This window comes from Neltuma alba, unplaced genomic scaffold, assembly GCF_004799145.2.
Source record: "Neltuma alba isolate B1F8T4 unplaced genomic scaffold, ASM479914v2 tig00011850_pilon, whole genome shotgun sequence".
Taxonomy (NCBI): Eukaryota; Viridiplantae; Streptophyta; class Magnoliopsida; order Fabales; family Fabaceae; genus Neltuma; species Neltuma alba.
The window spans coordinates 772,956-792,906 of record NW_021636455.1 but is presented as its reverse complement, the minus strand read 5'-3'; the positions used below and the strand labels follow the sequence as shown (position 1 = coordinate 792,906).

Here is a 19,951-nt window from a genome sequence, read left to right as displayed (position 1 = left end):
CAGATCAGTCAATAACTCTAATTATCGTACACAACTTTTACATCAACGACTAAATCTTTTTTCTTTTCTTTTGCCAGAAAATTAATTACTAACTAGATTAGTTAGATGCTGGCCAAAACATTGTTAACTAGATCTTTCACTTATTACAATTATTGATGATTATTGACTGTGTAGTCAGAAAATGCCGTTTTTGGTTTATACTTTACGTCATTGTCATCTATCGCCATCTCGAGCTGGGGGTTATTTTGTTTTGTGTCTTTTTCTTTCTTTTTTTGGTTTTTTTTTTCCGGCATCAAAGTGCTGGAGTTGACTAAAGACAGTTCAATTGTTTTTTGGGAAGTTCAAGTACCGTACAAAAAACCCATGCAAACCAAATTTTCGAGTCCCAGATGACCCAAAAACCAAGCCCATGGAACCAAATTTTTATGTCCCAAACGGCCCAAATACCAGGCCCATGAGATCTGTTTGGATTGGAGTTAAAAAAATAACATATTTTCAATTTAGTTTTTAAAAAATTAGATTGAGTAATGTGATTTATATTTAGATTACTTTTTATAAATAAGTTAGCTTGTAAAAGTAAGTTATTCTAAGTAATTTTAGTTTATAAAACTATTAAAATAGATATGACTTTTATTAAATAAAAAAATTATCAATTTACGTAATATAATGATTTTAAATTATTTATAAGCTCCTGCTGGTCTTATATATTTTTTATTTTTTATTATTTATTATAAGAAAATTTTTGAAAATAAAAGTATATTTCCAACTTATTTGTTATTTTCAACTAATTTTAACTTATTTTTTTGTTATTCTTAAATTAGTTATTTTATACTTATAATAAGAACCAGAGAATTTCTTAACTTTTTTCTCTCGTCATGTTTCAACAATCATAAGTAATAAGTCATATGCAACTAATTTCTATTTGTTATTTATTGTAGCTTTTTATTTCCTTCTAGTTAAGAAAAGGTAACTCATGGACTTCTAACCGCTAAGCCAAACAGGCTCTTAGTTTTTTCTTATAAGTTTAAATTCCAATGATCAACAATCTATAAACATTTTTACAAGTGTTGTTCAAGTTTAGAGGCATGACTATGTCCTGCACAACTCAACTAAACTTTTGCGCAGCAAAAGAAAAAAAAAATGGCAGCTAAAATCATGCTTCTGAATTTTGACATGTATACTATATCTGGAATTGAAAAGAAGAGATGACTTCCTAAGTTCACAATCATAACCAAGGCTTGAGATTACAAACCGGAGCCTGCGGATTACAGAGCCATTTACATAACTGATTTATTTTAAGTTCATCTTATTTCATGAAAGCACACGAAATTAACCTGCTTGGCCAGCAGAGAGAGTCCTTAACCAGAAAATTACACACAAAAGGAGAATTTAAAAAACTCCGCAGCAATTACAAGTACCGCATTAACCAAACCAAAACCCAAACTATTATATTGACAACATCTAGTTAAGATTAAAAAGGTTGATCGGCATAGGCCGAGAAAGTGGCGGGCTTAGTTCGGATTTGCGCCGGAACGAGAAGGAGCAAAGTGAAGGAGATGCTTGGATCGAAGCCAAGGCTTGACCACCACCTCGGAGTTGAACACTCTCTCTCTTCCGTTCTGCAACGCCAAGATCTTGAGGTAGTACTTTATCCCCGCCACCACTTGACTCTGTGCCTCCACCACTAGCCTGAACTCCAGTAGCTGGTCCGCCGGATTCCGCCTCAGTCTCAGACTCCGGTTGTACTCGTCCACCGAAAACCTCCCTAGCTCCTGCACCTCCCTGTTGGACTTGACGTCCGGGATATCCGTCTTCCCTCCCACAAGTGGTCCTCTGTAAGCATAAGACGCCGTAAAGAGGAGGGAGAGAAATACGAAGGAGAAGGCCAATGAGTTCATCAAAGCCATGATCGACGAAACTGCTTCCGCTGCGAGCGAGTAAGCAAGAACGATGGATATATAGGGGAAGAGGGGCGAAATGATAGCTGGACAGGTTGCTGGGGGCGTCGCAAACGGCGTGCCGCGTATTAGAGGGAGGAAGAGTAAACGACAGAGAGATGCGTCGAGTTTTGTTAGGAGTAATGGGTGGGATTTGGATGTATGTGACCGGGGTGATGGAGGGGGAAGGAGGGGAGACGGAGCAGGATGCGTGAGGGAGAGCCACGTCACAGAGTTTGCATGCTGCAAATGCAATGGCACGCTGCCACGTTGCCCTCAGCTTCCATCTCTTTTGATGATAGATAGAAGTTGGATGGATTCCCCAGAGCGTTCTTCTTCTCCCTTCTTTCTGCCGCTCTTTGGAGAGATTTTCACTGACCAAAATAATAATAAAAATCAGAATTAATCTTTTTTCCAAACCATTATGCATGTAATCTAAGTATTTAAAATCGCTGCCTAGGACTAGATTGCCAAGACGGATGACGTATTTGTCTGGCTGTCTTTATTTATGCTTACATACATAGAGAGTTAGGCCAAGTGTGGATCTATTGGTTTTTTTTTTTTTTTACACTGCCCAGTAATTCAGCATCTATTGGCAACCGATTAATCCGGACTCGAGGGGTAAAAATGCCACCCACACAGGTGAGGTTTTTTCCTCTCTGAATAGGAGCATTTCCCGAGACTCGAATATGCGTTCTCATCCTTACAAGGAACAAATCTACTTACCAATTCGACCAACTGCTTGTTGGTGCATATATTGGCTTTTATTCCGAACATGTACGCATAATTACTATGGCTCTCCTCGTGCTCAATTCTCCATCTTCTTCATCTCCATCTTCTTCATCCGAATCCATTTTCTGTTCTTTACCGCAATATACACAAACCAAGGGGGTAAGACAAGAATGTTTGGTTCGCACGCAGAGACAATTACTATGGCTCTCCTCGTGCTCAATTCTCCATCTTCTTCATCTCCATCTTCTTCATCCGTATCCATTTCCTGTTCTTTACCGCAATATACACAAACCAAGGGGGTAAGACAAGAACGTTTGGTTCGCACGCAGAGACAATTACTAAAATCTCACTGATCGGTGCCCTATTAGTATAGTATATACTCCTCTCGATGCTCAATATAGGATTCAATTATTAAGTTGATTTTGATCTTAAATATATGAGCTATTTTTTATATTTATTAATTTTCTCTAAATTACCCTTATAGATATTTCTTCAACTATAATCAAGAGATATTAAGAAATATGATTATGATGTTTTAAAAAAAAATATCACTTTTCTTATAATTAACTAACTTATCTAACTTTCTTAATCTAATTAAATTAGTTAAATAAGTCTTATATTAAAAACCAGAAGAGTATTATAATGGTAGATCCTGTCCTGAACCTGGTTTGGTTAAAAACCAGAAGAGTATTATAATGGTAGATCCTGTCCTGAACCTGGTTTGGTTAAACAACCCCCGCCCAGATAGAAAAACACGCAGAAGCCTTTTATATTAAAAACCAGAAGAGTATTATAACGGTAGATCCTGTCCTGAACCTGGTTTGGTTAAACAACCCCCCCAAAAATAGAAAAACTCGAAGAGGACGCCACTCCTCTTCGAGTTTTTATTCATATTTTCATGAATTCTTTGAATTCTCTGCCCGTTGTGTCAGTTGCTGCTAATGCTGCAGTAAAATCTTCGGGACCCATGCATGAGGCCGCTGGGGCTAACGGAGCTGGCAGCCTCGCTGCCAGTGAAGCCGGCGATGGCCGCTGCTAGGGGCTAGGGCAAGGCCTGTAGCCAGAAAGCAACTCCTTTAACTTGGCAGCACCACGGCAGCCATTATAAGATCATTATCAGTTGACAGAGCACACGCTATCTGCTCTGGCGATGTGGAGTGACCACATGAAGTTTTCATGCACACAGATATGTATGTAAATGACCGGGCTCCGTTTAGAATAATTGCCATTAGTTTTGATTACGAGCATTTCTGCTTTTCTTTTGTCTTTTTTCCCACCTTTTCTTTTGTATACTTCCCAAGAGCCCAAAGAATTGGTTCTTTGGAGTGTTTCACCAGCAGAAATACGTTTGTTAAAATCACTTTCGAATATTGGATGTGACATCCAAACACGCCATTAATATTGCGAAGGCGGATCACAAGGCCTATTGGGAATTGCTTCAATGGGTAATGCAACTCTGGATCTGTATCATTTCGCGGCAGACAAGTATAGTTTCGTACCCAAGTTTCCCAATAAGCTCACTAGTAGGATAATACCCAAGAATGATATTCGAGTTCTGCGAAGGAAAGGGATTAATGGGCCCCGTAATGGCATCAAAGCAAAGCAGAATGGGTTCAGACTTCAGAGGATAAGGAAACCCTTATATTGCCAAACAGATAACAGCAACTGTTTCTTGTTAGCTTTGAGTACACACGACTGGGGAAGTAGTCTTTCAAACATTACAAAGACCTCATACATAATGCTCTAAAACCATTCTTCAGCTCAAACCACTCAAGACGTGAACAAAGCCACTGATGACCACACAGGAAAAATAGCCATTTAGACACCACATGACACTCACTCAAATATCTGCTTGGCTTTTGATTTCCGTTTATGCTTTGCTATCGATAGTTATTGGCATGTGCTGAGGTTCTGCTGCTGTATTCTGCATTCAGGGTCACATCACGTGAGAAAATAAGGGTACACTACTGCTACAGAAATTGTCATCACAACAAATTGGGCTGAAAAATACTTACTGCTTTTCTAGTTTGTTCAAGCTTGTTCATTTTCGCAAACATGCTTCCATAGAACTGCGCATCCTTCTTATTGTATTCTCTCACTTTCTCCTTCAAAATTTTGTACTCCACTTTCAAGTCCCTAATAACAGCAATCCAGTTGAAGTTAGTCCAAATAAACATTGCACCAAGTACCAACAAATATTAAAACATACAACAGCAGGTGCAAGTTGATGACGACAAGAAAAGACTGAGAACAATAATGGCATACCTATTGTCTGGCTCAATTTCAAGGGCCTTCTTAATGTCCATTTCAGCAAGGTCCAAATCCACAAGTTGTATATATGCTTGTGCCCTCCGGTACAAAGCTTTCACATTCCCACTATCAAGCTCCAATACCTACGAGGACAAATAAATCTCTAAGCAAGTCAGGAAACTCCATTCCATTCTACTGAAAACCTACAACCATGGAATGAGGGAGGGTACACAACAGCGAAACAATATATAGCCCAACAAACCTTTGTGCACAACTTCACTGCTTCCTTGTAGTCTTTAAGCTTCAGCATGCAGGCAGCACTGTTAAGGTTAATTGAGATTTTCAGCACTTTGGACTGCCGCTTCTCCTCATCATTAAAACTGGAGTCATATTCAATATACCTCATGGCCTGTCAAAAGAAAAGGGCAGCTCTCATAGGTTTTTCCACCAATAGAAACAGCCTTCAATTGCAAACTTTTTTGTATGAATTTCTTACAATATACACACGCGCGCGCGCGCACCTTCTTATATCTCTTCGATGCTCTATCATATTTACCGGCCTTGAAATAAACGTTCCCTTCTTCCTTTTTCCTTCCTGCTGCATCAATCTTCTCTGTTGTGTTCAACTCCCACGATTCCTTTTCCTATATCCCATTCAACCAATGTTCAATAATATGAATTACACTGGCAATAACCAGATGATTTATCTCCCAATTCACATTAGACTTTCTACCTTCTCAAATGAAATCAGCTCCACTTCATAGTATACAGTTGAATTAGGAGGAACAGCAGCAAGTTCTTGGGGAGAGCCAGAGGCGCCAAAGGCGTATTCAGGTTGTATGGTCACCCATGCAATTTCCCCTTTCTTCATGTTCTTCACGGCTTGGTCGAGTCCCTCAATCACTTGCTCTGTAAAACGGTTCCATTCAGATATCTTCAGTTAAAACAAGCACCCATAAGGATCCCATTTGATATGTGCAGCAAAGTATTTATTAATCATACCTTCATCTACTTTAAACTCGAAGGGTTGCTCCTCATCATAACCCTTCTTGGTGAAAACGGTCCCATTTTGCAGCTTGCCAATAAGCCGCACTAAGTTAACAATAAAAGTAAGCTCACCCAGTCAACAGCAGCACCAAATTTAACAAAGCAAAAGAAGGAAAAACATTGCTTTGGAAGGTATTTAACAGAAACTTCAGTTACAGCAAACTTCACCTCGGACAACAGATCCATCATTGGGTCGCTCATATTTCTCCCCCTCCTTCAAAGTCTTTTTGAGAACTTTCTTGTCCTTAGTAATGTCAGTTACAGTCTTCCAAGATAGCAATTCAAGATTAATTTGAACTGACGAATTAGGAGGTACAGCGCCTTCGTCACCAGATGCTGGCCTTCCGTTCTCGCCAAATGCATCTACAGAACTCGAAAATGTGAACTACAACAACCCACGATTAGTTTCATAACTTAGCTCTGTAGGGGGAAAAATCTAACTTACATTGTGGCTTCACAGTCAAAAGGACTTTCTCTCCTTTCTTCATTGTTTTCACAGCCTTGGCCAGAGCAGGACAAAAATAGCCTAAGCACAAAATATGTCGCGTTAAGCATAATTGCACTCACATTCCAGTTAAAAAAACATAATTAAATTTCAAAAGTTAAGCCTTTAAAGCACTGACCAACTTCCACGGTAAACTCCACACCATCAGATTTAGAAATGACGGTCCCATTGTCGAGCCTGGCTTCATACTTAACTGCAGCGAGGGGAACTTGAAGCTTAGATACAATAATGAACAATGACTACCTGACGTGCCAATCACAAAGAACATTATACGTTACCAAATACTTCATCCAGATCCTTGGGATTTTCCCAACTCTCTCCTTCGGAGAGAATTTCTTTCAAGATACCCCCATCCTTGCTTATGTCCTTCACACTGCTCCAAGACAGCAACTCCACATCAAATTGTAGGGTTGCATTGGGGGGAATAGTCGGGGGAGATCCTGACTCTCCATAGGCCAACTCTGGAGGTATTGTAAAAATGGCATTTTCACCTTTCTTCATGGTTTTGATGCCTTCGTCCCATCCCTTTATTACGCGCCCTGAAAAGTATGAACACATTTAATTCATCTACTGCATCACAAAGCAAGTAACCAAACACGATAGGATTGAAATCTAACTTCTATTTGAACCAGATGCAAGCAAGTATTATAATCAAAGAAGGTGCTTCCGTTAAGAAAGAACACAGGACGTACAGCTTGTGCTCTTTCTAGCTGCGCATTCAAAAAATTTCAACAGAATCACACATAAATCACTAACCTTGCCCAAGTTTGAACTTAAATGGGGTTCCCCTGTCACGGCTAGAATCAAACTGAGTTCCGTCCAACAGTGTCCCGGTGTAGTGAACTGCAACAATGCACCATTTCCCCAGTTGATTCCACATCATGAACCAAATTCAGAATTCCCAATTGAAGAATTAAAAAGATCATAGCTAGTAATGGAAAAATGGATTATTAGCTTTACCTTCCACCTCGTCTCCGGCGTTTGGAGTCTCCCATCCTTCCCCCTCCTTAACCAACTTCTTCTTCAGGCCATTCTTTCCTATCTCCTTCTCCTCTCCGACCTTGAGAATTGGGGTAACAGGGTCATCCTCTGGAATCCCCATATCTTCGTCTTCGATGCCCGTGTTAGCAGCAGTAGGGAACTCAAAGTCCTCATCCATGGTGGATTTTGGAACGAACTCAGCAGATTGAATTACCAACTGTGATCGTGAGATGTCGAAAATGCAGAGACAACGAAGGAGGCTGGCGTGAACGAGATTTTATAATGGAAGTGATGATTAGGAAGAAAAGAAGGGAAACAAGGGGGCATGTCTAGAGAGTTCCATAAGTCCTAGAACATTAAAGATGATTCCAGAAAGACCTCTTCTTTGATCTCTATCTTTAGAAACGGACGTTGGTTCGTCCTCTTGTTGCCTTCGAAAGTATTCTATTACCAAATTCGGAACACAGATAACGAACACATTCGAGATCCGACAGTAAAGCCATTTGCATTACCGTTATTTCGAGTTTGGATAGTCATGGTCCACTTCTTGAATCGGGCAGCCGTTGAACACTTTTTCCCCCTCCATAAAATGAACTGCAAATTAAAAATTATGGCACTTGCAAAACTGTCGTGTCTAGTCAGTTTTAACTAACTTAGTATATGAGAGAATTTAAGATCTCCAACTAATTCTTTTATTATGAACCACTCGCTCCCCTTGTTATAAATGTAAAAACTTGTTGGAGAATTAATTTTATTTTAAATACATTTTAATCCATCTTCTTTCTCATATTTATTTATTTTTTACTAGAGCAATTCACATGTTGTTTGTATATGTTAAAAAGTTTCTATTATAATACATATTATTAATAAAGGTGTTTTAAAAATGACAACATACATTTGTTATAAATAAGTAATTTAAATAATTTTTTTAATATTTATAAAATAATAATAGTTGTCTAACTTTTATGTTAAGAATACAGGGTATAATTATTTTATCTACATTGCTCAGTCGTGGAAATCAAGGGAGTCAGCTAAGTCGACCTTGGAGCGAACAATAAATTGGAATTATGATGCTGTTTATAGGATTTTGGGGGAAGTCTCACAAGTATATGTGGTGGGAAATTAATGATTGAGCACTTAAACAAGGAATAAAATCAAATTGATATGACTTTGGCATTTTAAAAAAAAAAATTGATATGACCACTGATAATGATCCCCCAAGAAGACGAGTAACTATGGAACAGCATGCTGATTGCCAAGAATTACACGGGCCTCCACTGGATTATGATCCTGCCTTATTCCACTGTATTGAAGTTATTGTCATACATTTCATGGTCACCTCTGCATACAAATCGCTTTCCTATTTGAATAAAAGCGTGTCAAAGTGATTTCCCCCCTCATCGTTGATCTCCTGCAGTCAAATATGAGTTCCATTTCTTTAAATTACGACTCTGTTTCTAACAATTATAGCTTAGTTACCCATTCATGCCTTTCTGAACTTTGTTTTGTGTTTGCATGTTTTTAGAATTATTTTTTTAAAAACACTTTTTCATAAATTGAGATAAACTCATCTATATATTTACTCCGTATACTGTAAAATTACTTCTAAAATCATGGTTTGATTTCTATTCAAATACTCTTATAATCCTATCGGTAAGGTGCCTAATGCCTATGATTTGTTTCTTTCTACTCTTCCAATTAGGCACAGTTCTGTTTTTAGACAATGTCTTGGCATTAATTTGATCACTTTGGTTTTTGCCGGTGTTTGTTGAATAAGACGCATTATGATGATTTACTATAATTATTTTGAAATCAAGTTATTTAAAAATAGCTTACTGAGTCAAAACACTGGTACATTATGACTTTTTACGCCTATCCATCCATGTTGCCAAGGTTAAGAGCTACCTTTTCTTTTGGGCACAAGATATAAACAAGCTCAACGAGGTGCATATTCTAGGATTCTGATGTTCTGCAAATAATGCACGAGAAGAGTACAAGGAAACGGCAAAGAAAAGATAAGAAAAGAAATGATTTTATTCTTCAGTTTGGTGGGTCAACACCCTCTCGTTCAATGGACCCAAATCCCAAAAATTACTGTTACGATCTGCGAATGGTAAGAAAGTTGATCCCAATTGGGCTTCGGTGTTGACATTACAAACTAGAGTGGCGATTCTGCAATTCGCCAGAGAAGCTCAGAGATTTGAAACTTGTATGTAAGATCTCCCTCTCTCCCTCGACTTCCGGTGACCCCTTTCGCGCTTAATTCTCAAGGGGTCGCCTCTCTCTCTCTCTCTCTCAAAACCCTACTACATTTTAGCGCCAAGGCTCGTTTCCAATTCGATTCCTTCAGCTTCATCGCAGAACCAGACAACAATGTCGGAATTGGCGAACACAGATCCCGAAGGTATAGACGGAGTCCGCATGACGTGGAACGCATGGCCTCGCACCAAGGTCGAAGCCAGCAAGTGCGTCATCCCACTTGCTGCCAACATCTCCTTGATCCGTTCTCATCCTGACATTCCGCAGCTCCCTTATGCCCCTCTGCGCTGCAAGACTTGCTCGTCCGTTCTGAATCCCTTCTCCCGTGTTGATTTCACTGCTAAGATCTGGATCTGCCCCTTTTGCTATCAACGCAATCATTTCCCCCCTCATTATAATGCAATCTCTGAGACCAATGTTCCTGGGGAGCTCTACCCCCAGTACACAACTGTCGAATATGTGCTTCCTATCTCCTCCAACCCCAATTCATTCGGGAACCCCAATCTCGATCCGGCCCATCAGTTGCAGCCTTCCCCTGTTTTTGTCTTTTTGCTCGATACATGCATGATCGAGGAGGAGATGGAATTTGTGAAATCTGCACTTAGACAGGCGATTGGCCTGCTACCTGACAATGCTCTCGTAGGTTTCATTTCTTTTGGTACCCAGGTTCAAGTTCATGAATTGGGGTTCCCGGACATGTCTAAGGTTTATGTGTTCCGAGGTAGCAAGGAGATTGCGAAGGAACATATTTTGGAGCAACTGGGTCTGGGTGCCTCTGGGAGGAGACAGGCCAGCGCATATCAAACGGGGTTGAAGGGTGGATTCCCCACTTCAGGGGTAACGCGGTTTTTACTGCCTGCATCTGATTGTGAATACACTCTTAATTCGGTGGGTTTGAAGGCAAATTTGCGTGTGTTTATTGAACACTTTTTCCTTATGGATGCTTGTGGCATTGATTCTTGACAAGTAGGTTGCAACTGTTGTGATTTCCAGCTATTGGATGAATTGCAAACCGATCAATGGCCTGTTCAACCAGCTAGTCGTCCAGCTCGGTGCACCGGAGTTGCTTTAAGTGTCGCAGCAGGATTGCTTGGTGCTTGCGTTCCTGGTACGGGGGCTAGAATCATAGCTTTGGTCGGGGGTCCATGCACCGAAGGACCAGGCTCGGTAAGTTTTCCCTCCATCATTTGGTTGATCCCTACAATTATTTCTTGCATTCGTTCTCGGGTCATGACCATTTTTCATTAATCTAGACAAATAGCGTTTAGAAATATTAATTAAGCTCTGGTTATATCAATAAGCGGCAATAAGAAATGATAATTTCTTAGCAAATGATTTGGCAGTTGGGGATTCATGATAAGTTCTTCAGTCTTTGTTTTCATAATTATGCACCCTGACGTTGCTTTTATGCCTTGAGTTTGAATTTTTTTAACATCTACGAATGATCGAAACGCTTGCTTTAACCTAGCCATTAGCAGAATACGGCAATGAATGCAAATTCATTAGGCTCAGTATCTACGGTAGCATAGTGCTAGACTTTGTGGGGACAGACTGAAGTCAGGGCAACTTTCATTGGTGATTTCATTGTGTTCTTATTGAGAAATAATTTAAGAACGACACAGTAGGCTTAGAACTATTGGAAGGGAAGAGATAAGTGGGAACTGGTTTTAAGTTTTTGCTTTTATTGGCAATTTAGTGATTATTTCCCATGTGGTTCTCAGGATAGATGATATTATTTTTTTAAACATTTAACCCTGTTAAAATATGTTGAAAAAGATTGAAGGAATTGGAAGGAAAAAAAAAAAATACATGGAGTTCAATGAAATGCGTGCAAAACATTGAAATGATAATAATAATAAAAGAATTGCATGGAGTGTATGAAGAGCCGCATTATTCATGGCTTAGGAATGTGGCTCACTATAGAGTTTATTTATATTGATTGCTGAATATTAGATCTACAAATTTCTTATTATCAGAGTGATGATTTTGATTTTTAAAGTTGTTTCCAGATTGTGTCCAAAGATCTATCTGACCCAGTGCGTTCTCATAAAGACCTTGATAAAGACGCAGCACCCTACTTTAAAAAAGCTGTCAAATTCTATGAGGGTCTTGCAAAACAGCTGGTTAGCCAGGGTCATGTTTTAGACCTTTTTGCATCAGCCCTTGATCAGGTACATCTCAGCTTTTGGTGCTTCAAAATTTGTGTCTGTTTTGATCTTTAAAGATGCTTGCATGCTTCATTGTTGATCTTTGGTATTAACCAAAATGCATATCCTCCCACTCAACATACGCTCATGCAGGGAGACCCATAGTGTTTAAGGCTCAGTTATATTTGATGGCGTATGCTTATTGACTTGAACATTGTTTAAGCTGTAAACTAAATTTTAAAGAAAGGACAAGTTCTTAACAATAAACTCTGAAACAAAAGACCAGGAATGAGAAGGATGTCCAGTTTCATACTTGCGGATCCAGATCTGGCTAGGGTCTCAGGTTTAATATGCCTGTGGTTCTTAACATTGACATTCAGCCTTCGTATACATCTTTTCACTGAAAGACCAATTATTATTTACCTTTGACTCTTTAACACTTTTTAATGGATAAATTGCACCGTCAGAATGACAACTGTTATCTTGACTTTGTTGGCAACACTCAGCCATGATTTTCTGTCGAACTTATTTTTATATATTGAATATATAGGTTGGAGTTGCAGAAATGAAAGTTGCAGTTGAAAGGACAGGTGGCCTTGTTGTTCTTGCTGAAAGTTTTGGTCATTCAGTTTTCAAGGACTCATTTAAGCGTGTTTTTGAGGATGGGGAGCAGTCGCTTGGTCTTTGTTTTAAGTGGGTATTCCTTTTCTCCAAAAGATTTTCTGACGCTCTGTCTTATGTTCAAGTCCAGTCCCCTATGAAATGATTCGTTTTATATTCAATTTCTATCACTCTTTCTCTCTTCATGTTGTGCTTTTCCTACGTTGGGCAAAAACTTACTGGCTAACTAATATCTGTTTTAGTGGAAACCTTGAGATCAACTGCTCCAAGGAAATAAAAATTCAAGGAATTATTGGACCTTGCACATCATTGGAAAAGGTTGGATCACTTGATATTTCATTTTTATTTCCTATGCTTAATAAGGCACCGGATTTGGAGTTTGTGTTGGATCTTCAAAAACTGGACTAAATTCAATTAAAACTTATAATTCTGGACTTTGATGGTGTCAACTGCATACTGTAGAAAGGGCCTTCAGTTGCTGATACTGTGATAGGAGAGGGGAATACAACAGCATGGAAGATGTGCGGCCTTGACAAGAGTACTTGCTTGACAGTGATGTTTGATCTTTCAACAAATGATCGTTCAAACAATCCAGGAACCATCAACCCGCAGTTTTACCTTCAGTTCCTTACAAGGTAAGATGAACAATCCTTTTTCCCCCAGAAAAAAGAGGCAGTCAAGGCAAAAAAGTTTTATGCCTTTTATATCTTCGTTGATAGGCATCTGATATTATTAGGTGATGTCCTTATTGCAGTTACCAGGGTCCTGATGGCCAATTAGCTCTTCGTGTAACAACAGTAACTAGAAGATGGGTAGATAGTGCTGTTAGCTCTGAGGTAATTGTAGTTTCTTTATCTTTGTACATGGGCAGCTGTTTGTTTTCAATACTTGAAAAATGGATTGAACTATATGTTTATTCTAATTATAAAAAGAAGCTTGGCTTTTTTTTTTTACCCCTCACTGTATTTTTCTGCTCGCCAAGCCCCGTTCTCATTTTGCTGGGATATCTTAAATGCTTTTACGTTTGAGCATATTCATTGTGTGAGACAAGTTATACATTAGCTGAGTCCTTGCATTGTTAGGACTATCTTCTCTTAGTTTGGCTCTAATACAGCCAAATTATAAAAGATTATCTGTTTTGGTTTCTGCAATCTGTGGCTAATGCCATGTGTCCATTTATGCTGAGTTACAGAAGACCAAAAGTTGGCTGGAATTTAGCTATAGCAGGGGACGTCATGTTATAGTTTAATCAAAATTTCTGCAAGCTTTGATTGACAATTTTGGGTTCTTTCATTTTATGTAGTTTGTAGATCCAATAGTCCTTGTCTAAATTAAATTACACACATCCAAAGCGCACAGTGTGGTGAGGAGCCTAGAAGGGTGCTGTCAATGATTGGGGAGTAGATTTGTAGATGTGTTGTAAGTTGAGATGTTATTATCTTCTGTCTCGCGCGCTAGAAAGAAGCTTTTTTTTTTGTGGTTTACTTTTTAATTTTGCTGTTTGTTTATTTATCTTAAGAAAATAAAATGTCAGGTTTCTTTGGTATCTACCTTTCATTGGTGGGCTATTCATAATTTAGTGCACTCTTGCTAAAAAATGAAAGTATTTGGGTTCAGGAATTGGTACAAGGATTTGATCAAGAAACAGCTGCAGTTGTAATGGCTAGATATGCTTCTCTGAAAATGGAGATGGAGGTACCTCTCACATTATGGTGTCATGTTGATCTCCTTGGTATTCCGAAAATGCATTACACCATTTGTTGTTCCATGGTAGATAACTTTTTACTTGCGTTTCATATTATGTTCTTTCATTCAGGTGAGGCCAAAAATTTGGAGAAAGGTTTGATATTTTTGTTGTGTAAATTTCACTTTCGGGACCACTGATCATAGCCTTTTGAGTTATAAATTTGAGTGAACAAGTTTTGAGCTACTTTTCTCTCACTTTTTCTGCTGTGGTCTTTACTTTTCTGTATTCAAGAGCTGTTTGTGTCATTATGGTAATGTATTCCTTATTTTTGTGCCACACATAGGTGATTTTAAAATTGCCCCTGTTGGGCATATATTAATGCTGGCAAAATGCATGTATTTAACCTTTTGCCCTCTTTAGCTTAATGGGTTTGTTAAGCATCCTTTTCTGTTTTTCCAGGAAGCATTTGATGCCACACGGTGGTTAGATCGACACCTCATTCGTCTCTGTTCAAAATTTGGGGACTACCACAAGGATGACCCATCGTCATTTACACTAAACCCTTCATTTTCATTGCTCCCTCAATTTATGTTCAATCTGCGACGATCACAGTTTGTACAGGTGTCATGCTTAGTATTTTCCTCCTTGTCCAGCTCTTCAAACTTATTTTGTAACTTTGTGATGTGGGGTTGAACTGTATTGGCAGGTTTTTAACAATAGTCCAGATGAGACTGCCTACTTCCGCATGCTGTTGAACAGGGAAAACATTAGTAATGCCGCCGTCATGATACAGCCATCTTTGATATCATATTCATTCAATTCACTGCCTGCACCTGCATTGTTGGATGTATCTTCCATTGCTGCTGACAGGATTCTGTTGCTAGATTCATATTTTAGTGTCGTCATTTTTCATGGGATGACAATAGCTCAGTGGCGCAATTTAGGATACCAGAACCAGCCAGAACATCAGGTATATTCTGGAAGACGTCTATCAAACTAAATAATTGTCACCTGCCGATTCTGCTGTCAAATAGGTCGTGGATATTTTCACATTATTCAAATTGGAAGCTTTATTAGCTTACTGTCTCCTTATGATGGAAATTGGGGTTCTGATCAGATCTCTATTTTAAAGTTATGTGCTTATGTTATGGGGTCTCATTTGCTTTTGTTCTTTTTCTTCTTCCCTGATTGTTTTGAAATGCATTGCAGGCATTTGCGCTACTATTACAAGCTCCACGTGATGATGCTCAAATCATCATCCGAGATCGTTTTCCTGTTCCTAGATTGGTAGTCTGTGATCAACATGGTTCCCAGGTCTGTATGTGAACCAGAACCAGTTTCAATATTCACATCCTTGATTGTTATGTAATTGGTCCATTCCGATTGGGTTACAAGAGCCTTATTGGGGGTTTATTGATGTGGAGCAGGCTAGATTTTTATTAGCAAAGCTGAACCCCTCGGCAACGTACAGCAATGCACACGAGATGGCGACTGGTTCAGATGTGATCTTCACTGACGATGTGAGCCTTCAAGTCTTCTTTGAGCATCTTCAGAAGCTGGCTGTCCAATCTTGAAAGAGGTGATGGTAGAGACTGACAATGTTTACAAGTCTTGGACTTCGGTTGGAAAATTCACCCAGGATGTGTCCTGTCGCAATGTGAATTGTGATGTTACATTCAGTTATATTCCTTTCTTTGTTCCCAGAGGAAATTTGACGGTCATACCAATTGAAGAATAAGGGAAGTAAATCTGAAACGTGTGATTCTTTTGGGGTTCTGATCGGCTTGTTTGAGGAAATAAGGGTTCAAAAGCTTGTTGAGTTTGGGGTAAAAATGTGGAAAGAAAGGATAATGGGAATGCAAGAGATAGCTCTGCATATGATCGGCGACTAGGTAGATGAGGGGATTTTTCGGCCTTTATAGTTTTGAGCCAATTATGAATTTTGGGGCTTTTTTTTAATCTGGATTTATTTTTATGGTTTGTGTTTTCTTGCTCCCCAGGTTACAGAGTAATGAAATCATTTTCTCGTTATTGGAGTTTGACATCACTGCTTGTCATCCCGAGGTCATAATTCTCTCGGTCATATATGTCTAATTAAGCAAGCACATAATTGTTCACCGTTGCATTAAATGAATACGTTAAGCTTTTTCTTTCTGGGGACAAATGAGGTTAAGTTGCTTGGGGCCAAAGAATCTTTCGTACGCAATAAAAAGTTAGGGAGTTTTGAACAGAAACGGCAGGAGCGAGACTGAATGTGAGGGGTAAGTGGTCTCTGATTTGACTCGGTACTGTGATCGCTCTTAGTCTTTTGCTTGGGTTAGCAACAATTCAAAATCATAAAAGTAGGAAACTAATTTTGAGATGACAAAAAGGATATTACTATAGTTTAAACTAATCAATTATTGATCATCGGATTTAAGATAGATCAGGAATAGAAAAGCATTTGACCAAAAAGAATGGATGATACTATAAATTTACATATTTTAATCGTAAATTGTACCATTATATTTCTATCTTTATTTTTACCGTGTTTGCTTAATATTTTAAAAATAATTATATACTAGTTACTTATTAAAAAGAATAAGCTTGCTTGCGGAACAATTATGCGTGATTTTGCCATTAATTTTTTGTTAAGAGTATTCACTAGAAATAAATGGATCAAATTTAAGAGTTCAGTTAAAACAATACTATATAAGCTTTAAGATTTTAAAAAATTACTTGAGGTCCAAGAAACTACGATCTGTTGGCGGTAAGTATCAAGTGACGGGTGGAATAAGTTTGATGTGACTCCGATTCAAAAGAAGAAGCATAGTTACAAAACCAATCATTATTGGTTTAAATATTTAAAGATTTAAACAGGAATGCATAAAAAGGCAGCTCTTTCTGCTGGTCAAAAAAACACAAAAAAGGCAGCTCTTTTTAGAAAGAGGTATATTTAGAAGTTCTTTATTTTATTAACCTTCCTTCTAGACTTTATCAGTATCATTGGCGCAGAGTAGATTCACAAAATATATATTATTGTGTTAAAACATCGTATTAATAATAGCACAAAAACTAAAAGAAACCAAAATTAAACATAAGAGATGATATTATTAAGTCAAGAATTCTTCATACGAGAAGAAAACCACGAGTTTCAAGTTTCCACTGCATCTGTATATCTAAACAAAACAATGTGACATTAAAACAAAGATTGTTATTGTTGCAACAACGGCAATGCTGCAGCATCGTTTCCGCAAGGACGAAGTGTATCTGAATAAGCAGTGAAACTTGTTGCATCACGTCCAAATCCATGTTCATAAATTTCCTCAAGCTTCATATAATTTTCTTGCCTCAATCCATATCTATAAATCTTCTTCTCTGTAGTGAAAATCAATTGATCCCCATTCATAACAAAGAATCCTGTTACAATAACAGGGTCTTCTTCTTTTATACCCATTGCCTTCACCCTTATTTTCAAGATCCTTCTCCATTTGCCTATCTCATAATCACTTAAAACCCAGATGGTAAAAACATTCTTCCTTAATCTCGCCAAACAAATGGACTCATCCAAACTTGTTGGTTTCCCCCATTTATAAATACCCATCTGGCAGGTCAAGTCATGAGAGCCAATCCTAGCTTCTCGAGGCACCCTAAGCATTCTTGAACTTCCATCCTCAAGATTATAAGCCATTACATATGGCCTGAAATATGGGCTCTGCTTGCTGAGAGAAGCAAAACAATCTGATATAAAGTGGAAGGCTTTTCTATGATACACGTGCATGTCAAATCTCAGAGGTCTCCCACCACCGAAGAAGCTTGCTCCAATTGGCTTCCACTTACCCTCCTCTATAGAGTAGAATTTCAAGTTGTAATATTGAGAAGCCCACTCATCTTGATTCTCAAACAGAAGTAACATGAAATCATTTGAGTCTTCAACGTCACATTGTAATGCAATTTTAAGATCAGCATCTGGGTTTTCTTTCAGATGGTCTGGGGTGGGAATGAGAAGCCATGATTGTGTCACTGGATTGCAGATGAACAGCTCTGTATTACTACGACCAAGAATCAAGCCCTTACTTGAAGCAACAATTCTGCAGGCTGGGTAGGATTCCAGAAATTGTGAGAATTGATGGGATACACCAGAGACTGGGTTCTTTGAGTCTAGGTGATGGAACTCAGTCTCTGCACCATATCTTTGAACCCAGTTTGGCTGTAGAAAGAAACATGAGTCATCCCTTTTAAGGCATTCCGGGATTGCTTCTGAGTAAAATAAGTGTCCTCTGAAGATATAGTGTTGCAGAACTTGTTGACGCTTTTGAACTTGTAGATAGATTTTGCAGGTAACCATGAGAAGATCTCAAGCACCATATCACCGGGCATATCCATGGCTACTGAATCAATAGAGATATAATCAAAGTTAACAGAGTTTTGGAAAGGAAGGGAAGATGATGATCAAAATCAGATGTATAAGAGAAAACTTGTTCAGTAATATTGATGAATCACTCTGCTTGCAGATACTGGTTCAAAATAAAAATTAGCAGTCCTTCACCGGTTTTCTCCAAATAAAAGATGGCTTCGATCGGGAAAATATAATGCTTAGTTTTTTAAAAATCAAAATGCACTAATTTAAAAGCACTCTATATATAAATCAGTATATGATCAGTTGTGTTTCTTAAGAGTTATGAATAAGTAATATAACTCACCTTAAAAATTCAGAGCGATGCAAGAGAAAACGTTTAATGAAAGATACCAGTCCCAACAAAGTTAGAACTCAGAAACCTGTGTCTTGGAAGTCAGAGTTCGTCATATTTTTATAGGCCTGGACTGTTTAACTTGATAATCTTCTCACTCAAAAAATTACTACTTGGTAACGATTTTTTTGGCCGTAAATATCCCATAAGGATACTTTCTTAGATTATGATTATCAGAATATTAAAATTTAAATAGTAGATAAGATATACATTTACCATTTTCATTATTTAAATTGAACATATTTCCAAAAACAAAAATAGAAACTCGATTTTAATTAAATTTAAAATTTTACAGATAAATAATCAGAATTATAATTCTTTAACTATGAAATTTAGTTTTTTTTTAAAAATGAAATTCAGTACTATATTTTTGTTGACATCTGTCAAAACTTTTTATATCTTTTTATTATCGACATTTTAAAATCTTTTCTGTTTCAATTTATGAAAATAGTTTAAGACAGCAAATAGATAACTATTTGCTGGAATTAAATAGATCAAGAAGATCAGTTAAAACAATTTATTAGTATTATAGATTAACGAGATATAATCTACTTACATAACTTTCATTGAATCTAAGAATTAGTGATACTTTTTTTATCTCTTCAGACTTCAGCCCCAAGATTCAGGCTTTTGATTGGACGAAATCCAAAATTTAGCGTTTGATTGATGTCTTTTTGTGAAGTTTCCTAAATTGTAGCACTATTAGTTTTTTATCCGGAAGATTTTATTTCCAATGTACTTTGAAGTCACTTCTGTCTTTTTCTTTATTTATTTCTAAATTTATTATGTCTCTCTTCATAACAAAAAAAGGTTTATAAATCGAATCAAAGTTTAAAATCTTTAAATTTAAAACCTTCAATTAATTTTTTTCGAATTTAGTAAATGATCATTATTTTTATTGAATTTTAAGAATGATACAACTTAAATTAACTTTACAGATATCAAAAAGTGAACCTACTTCCCCATAAAAAGTATGTGGTTTGAAAAATGAAGCAATTTATTCATAATTTGAGAACTGTACACATTATTGTTTTTTGAGAAGTTAAAATATACTA

The 19,951-nt window shown here is 37.7% G+C and overlaps 4 protein-coding genes across 6 annotated transcripts; 1 reads left to right on the top strand and 3 right to left on the bottom strand.

Annotated features, from left to right (window-relative positions):
• Window positions 1-1,511: 1,511 nt before the first annotated feature.
• On the bottom strand, window positions 1,512-1,977 carry LOC114718559 (cysteine proteinase inhibitor B). The gene has a single exon (XM_028903915.1). It carries the CDS (start codon window positions 1,905-1,907, stop codon window positions 1,512-1,514), a length of 396 nt encoding a protein of 131 aa, XP_028759748.1. The 5' UTR covers window positions 1,908-1,977.
• Window positions 1,978-4,281: 2,304 nt separating this feature from the next.
• On the bottom strand, window positions 4,282-7,954 carry LOC114718524 (70 kDa peptidyl-prolyl isomerase). Of its 2 annotated transcripts, XM_028903871.1 has the most exons (14): window positions 7,432-7,602; window positions 7,228-7,314; window positions 6,750-7,010; window positions 6,590-6,664; window positions 6,412-6,492; window positions 6,135-6,329; window positions 5,922-6,011; window positions 5,653-5,828; window positions 5,441-5,563; window positions 5,321-5,328; window positions 5,182-5,239; window positions 4,935-5,062; window positions 4,685-4,805; window positions 4,282-4,593 (listed from the first exon to the last, which is right to left on the bottom strand). In XM_028903871.1, exons 1-14 carry the CDS (start codon window positions 7,571-7,573, stop codon window positions 4,540-4,542), a joined length of 1,599 nt encoding a protein of 532 aa, XP_028759704.1. In that variant the 5' UTR covers window positions 7,574-7,602; the 3' UTR covers window positions 4,282-4,539. The 2 variants fall into 2 exon arrangements, with proteins under 2 accessions (XP_028759704.1, XP_028759703.1); XM_028903870.1 differs by having other exon boundaries at window positions 5,182-5,328; window positions 7,432-7,954.
• Window positions 7,955-9,424: 1,470 nt separating this feature from the next.
• On the top strand, window positions 9,425-16,213 carry LOC114718509 (protein transport protein SEC23-like). Of its 2 annotated transcripts, none has more exons than XM_028903846.1 (13): window positions 9,425-9,661; window positions 9,803-10,599; window positions 10,705-10,878; window positions 11,721-11,882; window positions 12,409-12,551; window positions 12,722-12,797; window positions 12,942-13,114; window positions 13,234-13,315; window positions 14,097-14,174; window positions 14,626-14,787; window positions 14,873-15,136; window positions 15,376-15,480; window positions 15,594-16,213. In XM_028903846.1, the coding sequence occupies exons 2-13, from the start codon at window positions 9,826-9,828 to the stop codon at window positions 15,738-15,740; spliced, it is 2,340 nt and encodes a 779-aa protein (XP_028759679.1). In that variant the 5' UTR covers window positions 9,425-9,661; window positions 9,803-9,825; the 3' UTR covers window positions 15,741-16,213. The 2 variants fall into 2 exon arrangements, with proteins under 2 accessions (XP_028759679.1, XP_028759680.1); XM_028903847.1 differs by having other exon boundaries at window positions 9,425-9,665.
• A 1,146-nt stretch (window positions 16,214-17,359) lies between these two features.
• Window positions 17,360-18,531, bottom strand: LOC114718558 (uncharacterized). Its single transcript, XM_028903914.1, has 2 exons — window positions 18,457-18,531; window positions 17,360-18,355 (listed from the first exon to the last, which is right to left on the bottom strand). Exons 1-2 carry the CDS (start codon window positions 18,529-18,531, stop codon window positions 17,360-17,362), a joined length of 1,071 nt encoding a protein of 356 aa, XP_028759747.1.
• Window positions 18,532-19,951: the final 1,420 nt, after the last annotated feature.

Excerpts from the sequence above, each read along its gene's own strand:
- LOC114718558 (XM_028903914.1), bottom strand. The coding sequence starts at position 18,531 with ATGGATATGCCCGGTGATATGGTGCTTGAGATCTTCTCATGGTTACCT. Across the intron at positions 18,356-18,456 it reads CTATCTACAAGTTCAAAAGC|CCAAACTGGGTTCAAAGATA; the intron begins GTCAACAAGTTC and ends TTCTTTCTACAG.
- LOC114718524 (XM_028903870.1), bottom strand. The coding sequence starts at position 7,630 with ATGGATGAGGACTTTGAGTTCCCTACTGCTGCTAACACGGGCATCGAA. Across the intron at positions 6,493-6,589 it reads GGAGTTTACCGTGGAAGTTG|GCTATTTTTGTCCTGCTCTG; the intron begins GTCAGTGCTTTA and ends TTTTGTGCTTAG. Across the intron at positions 5,564-5,652 it reads AGCTGATTTCATTTGAGAAG|GAAAAGGAATCGTGGGAGTT; the intron begins GTAGAAAGTCTA and ends AATGGGATATAG.
- LOC114718509 (XM_028903846.1), top strand. The coding sequence starts at position 9,826 with ATGTCGGAATTGGCGAACACAGATCCCGAAGGTATAGACGGAGTCCGC. Across the intron at positions 13,115-13,233 it reads TACCTTCAGTTCCTTACAAG|TTACCAGGGTCCTGATGGCC; the intron begins GTAAGATGAACA and ends TCCTTATTGCAG. Across the intron at positions 13,316-14,096 it reads ATAGTGCTGTTAGCTCTGAG|GAATTGGTACAAGGATTTGA; the intron begins GTAATTGTAGTT and ends ATTTGGGTTCAG.
- LOC114718559 (XM_028903915.1), bottom strand. The coding sequence starts at position 1,907 with ATGGCTTTGATGAACTCATTGGCCTTCTCCTTCGTATTTCTCTCCCTC.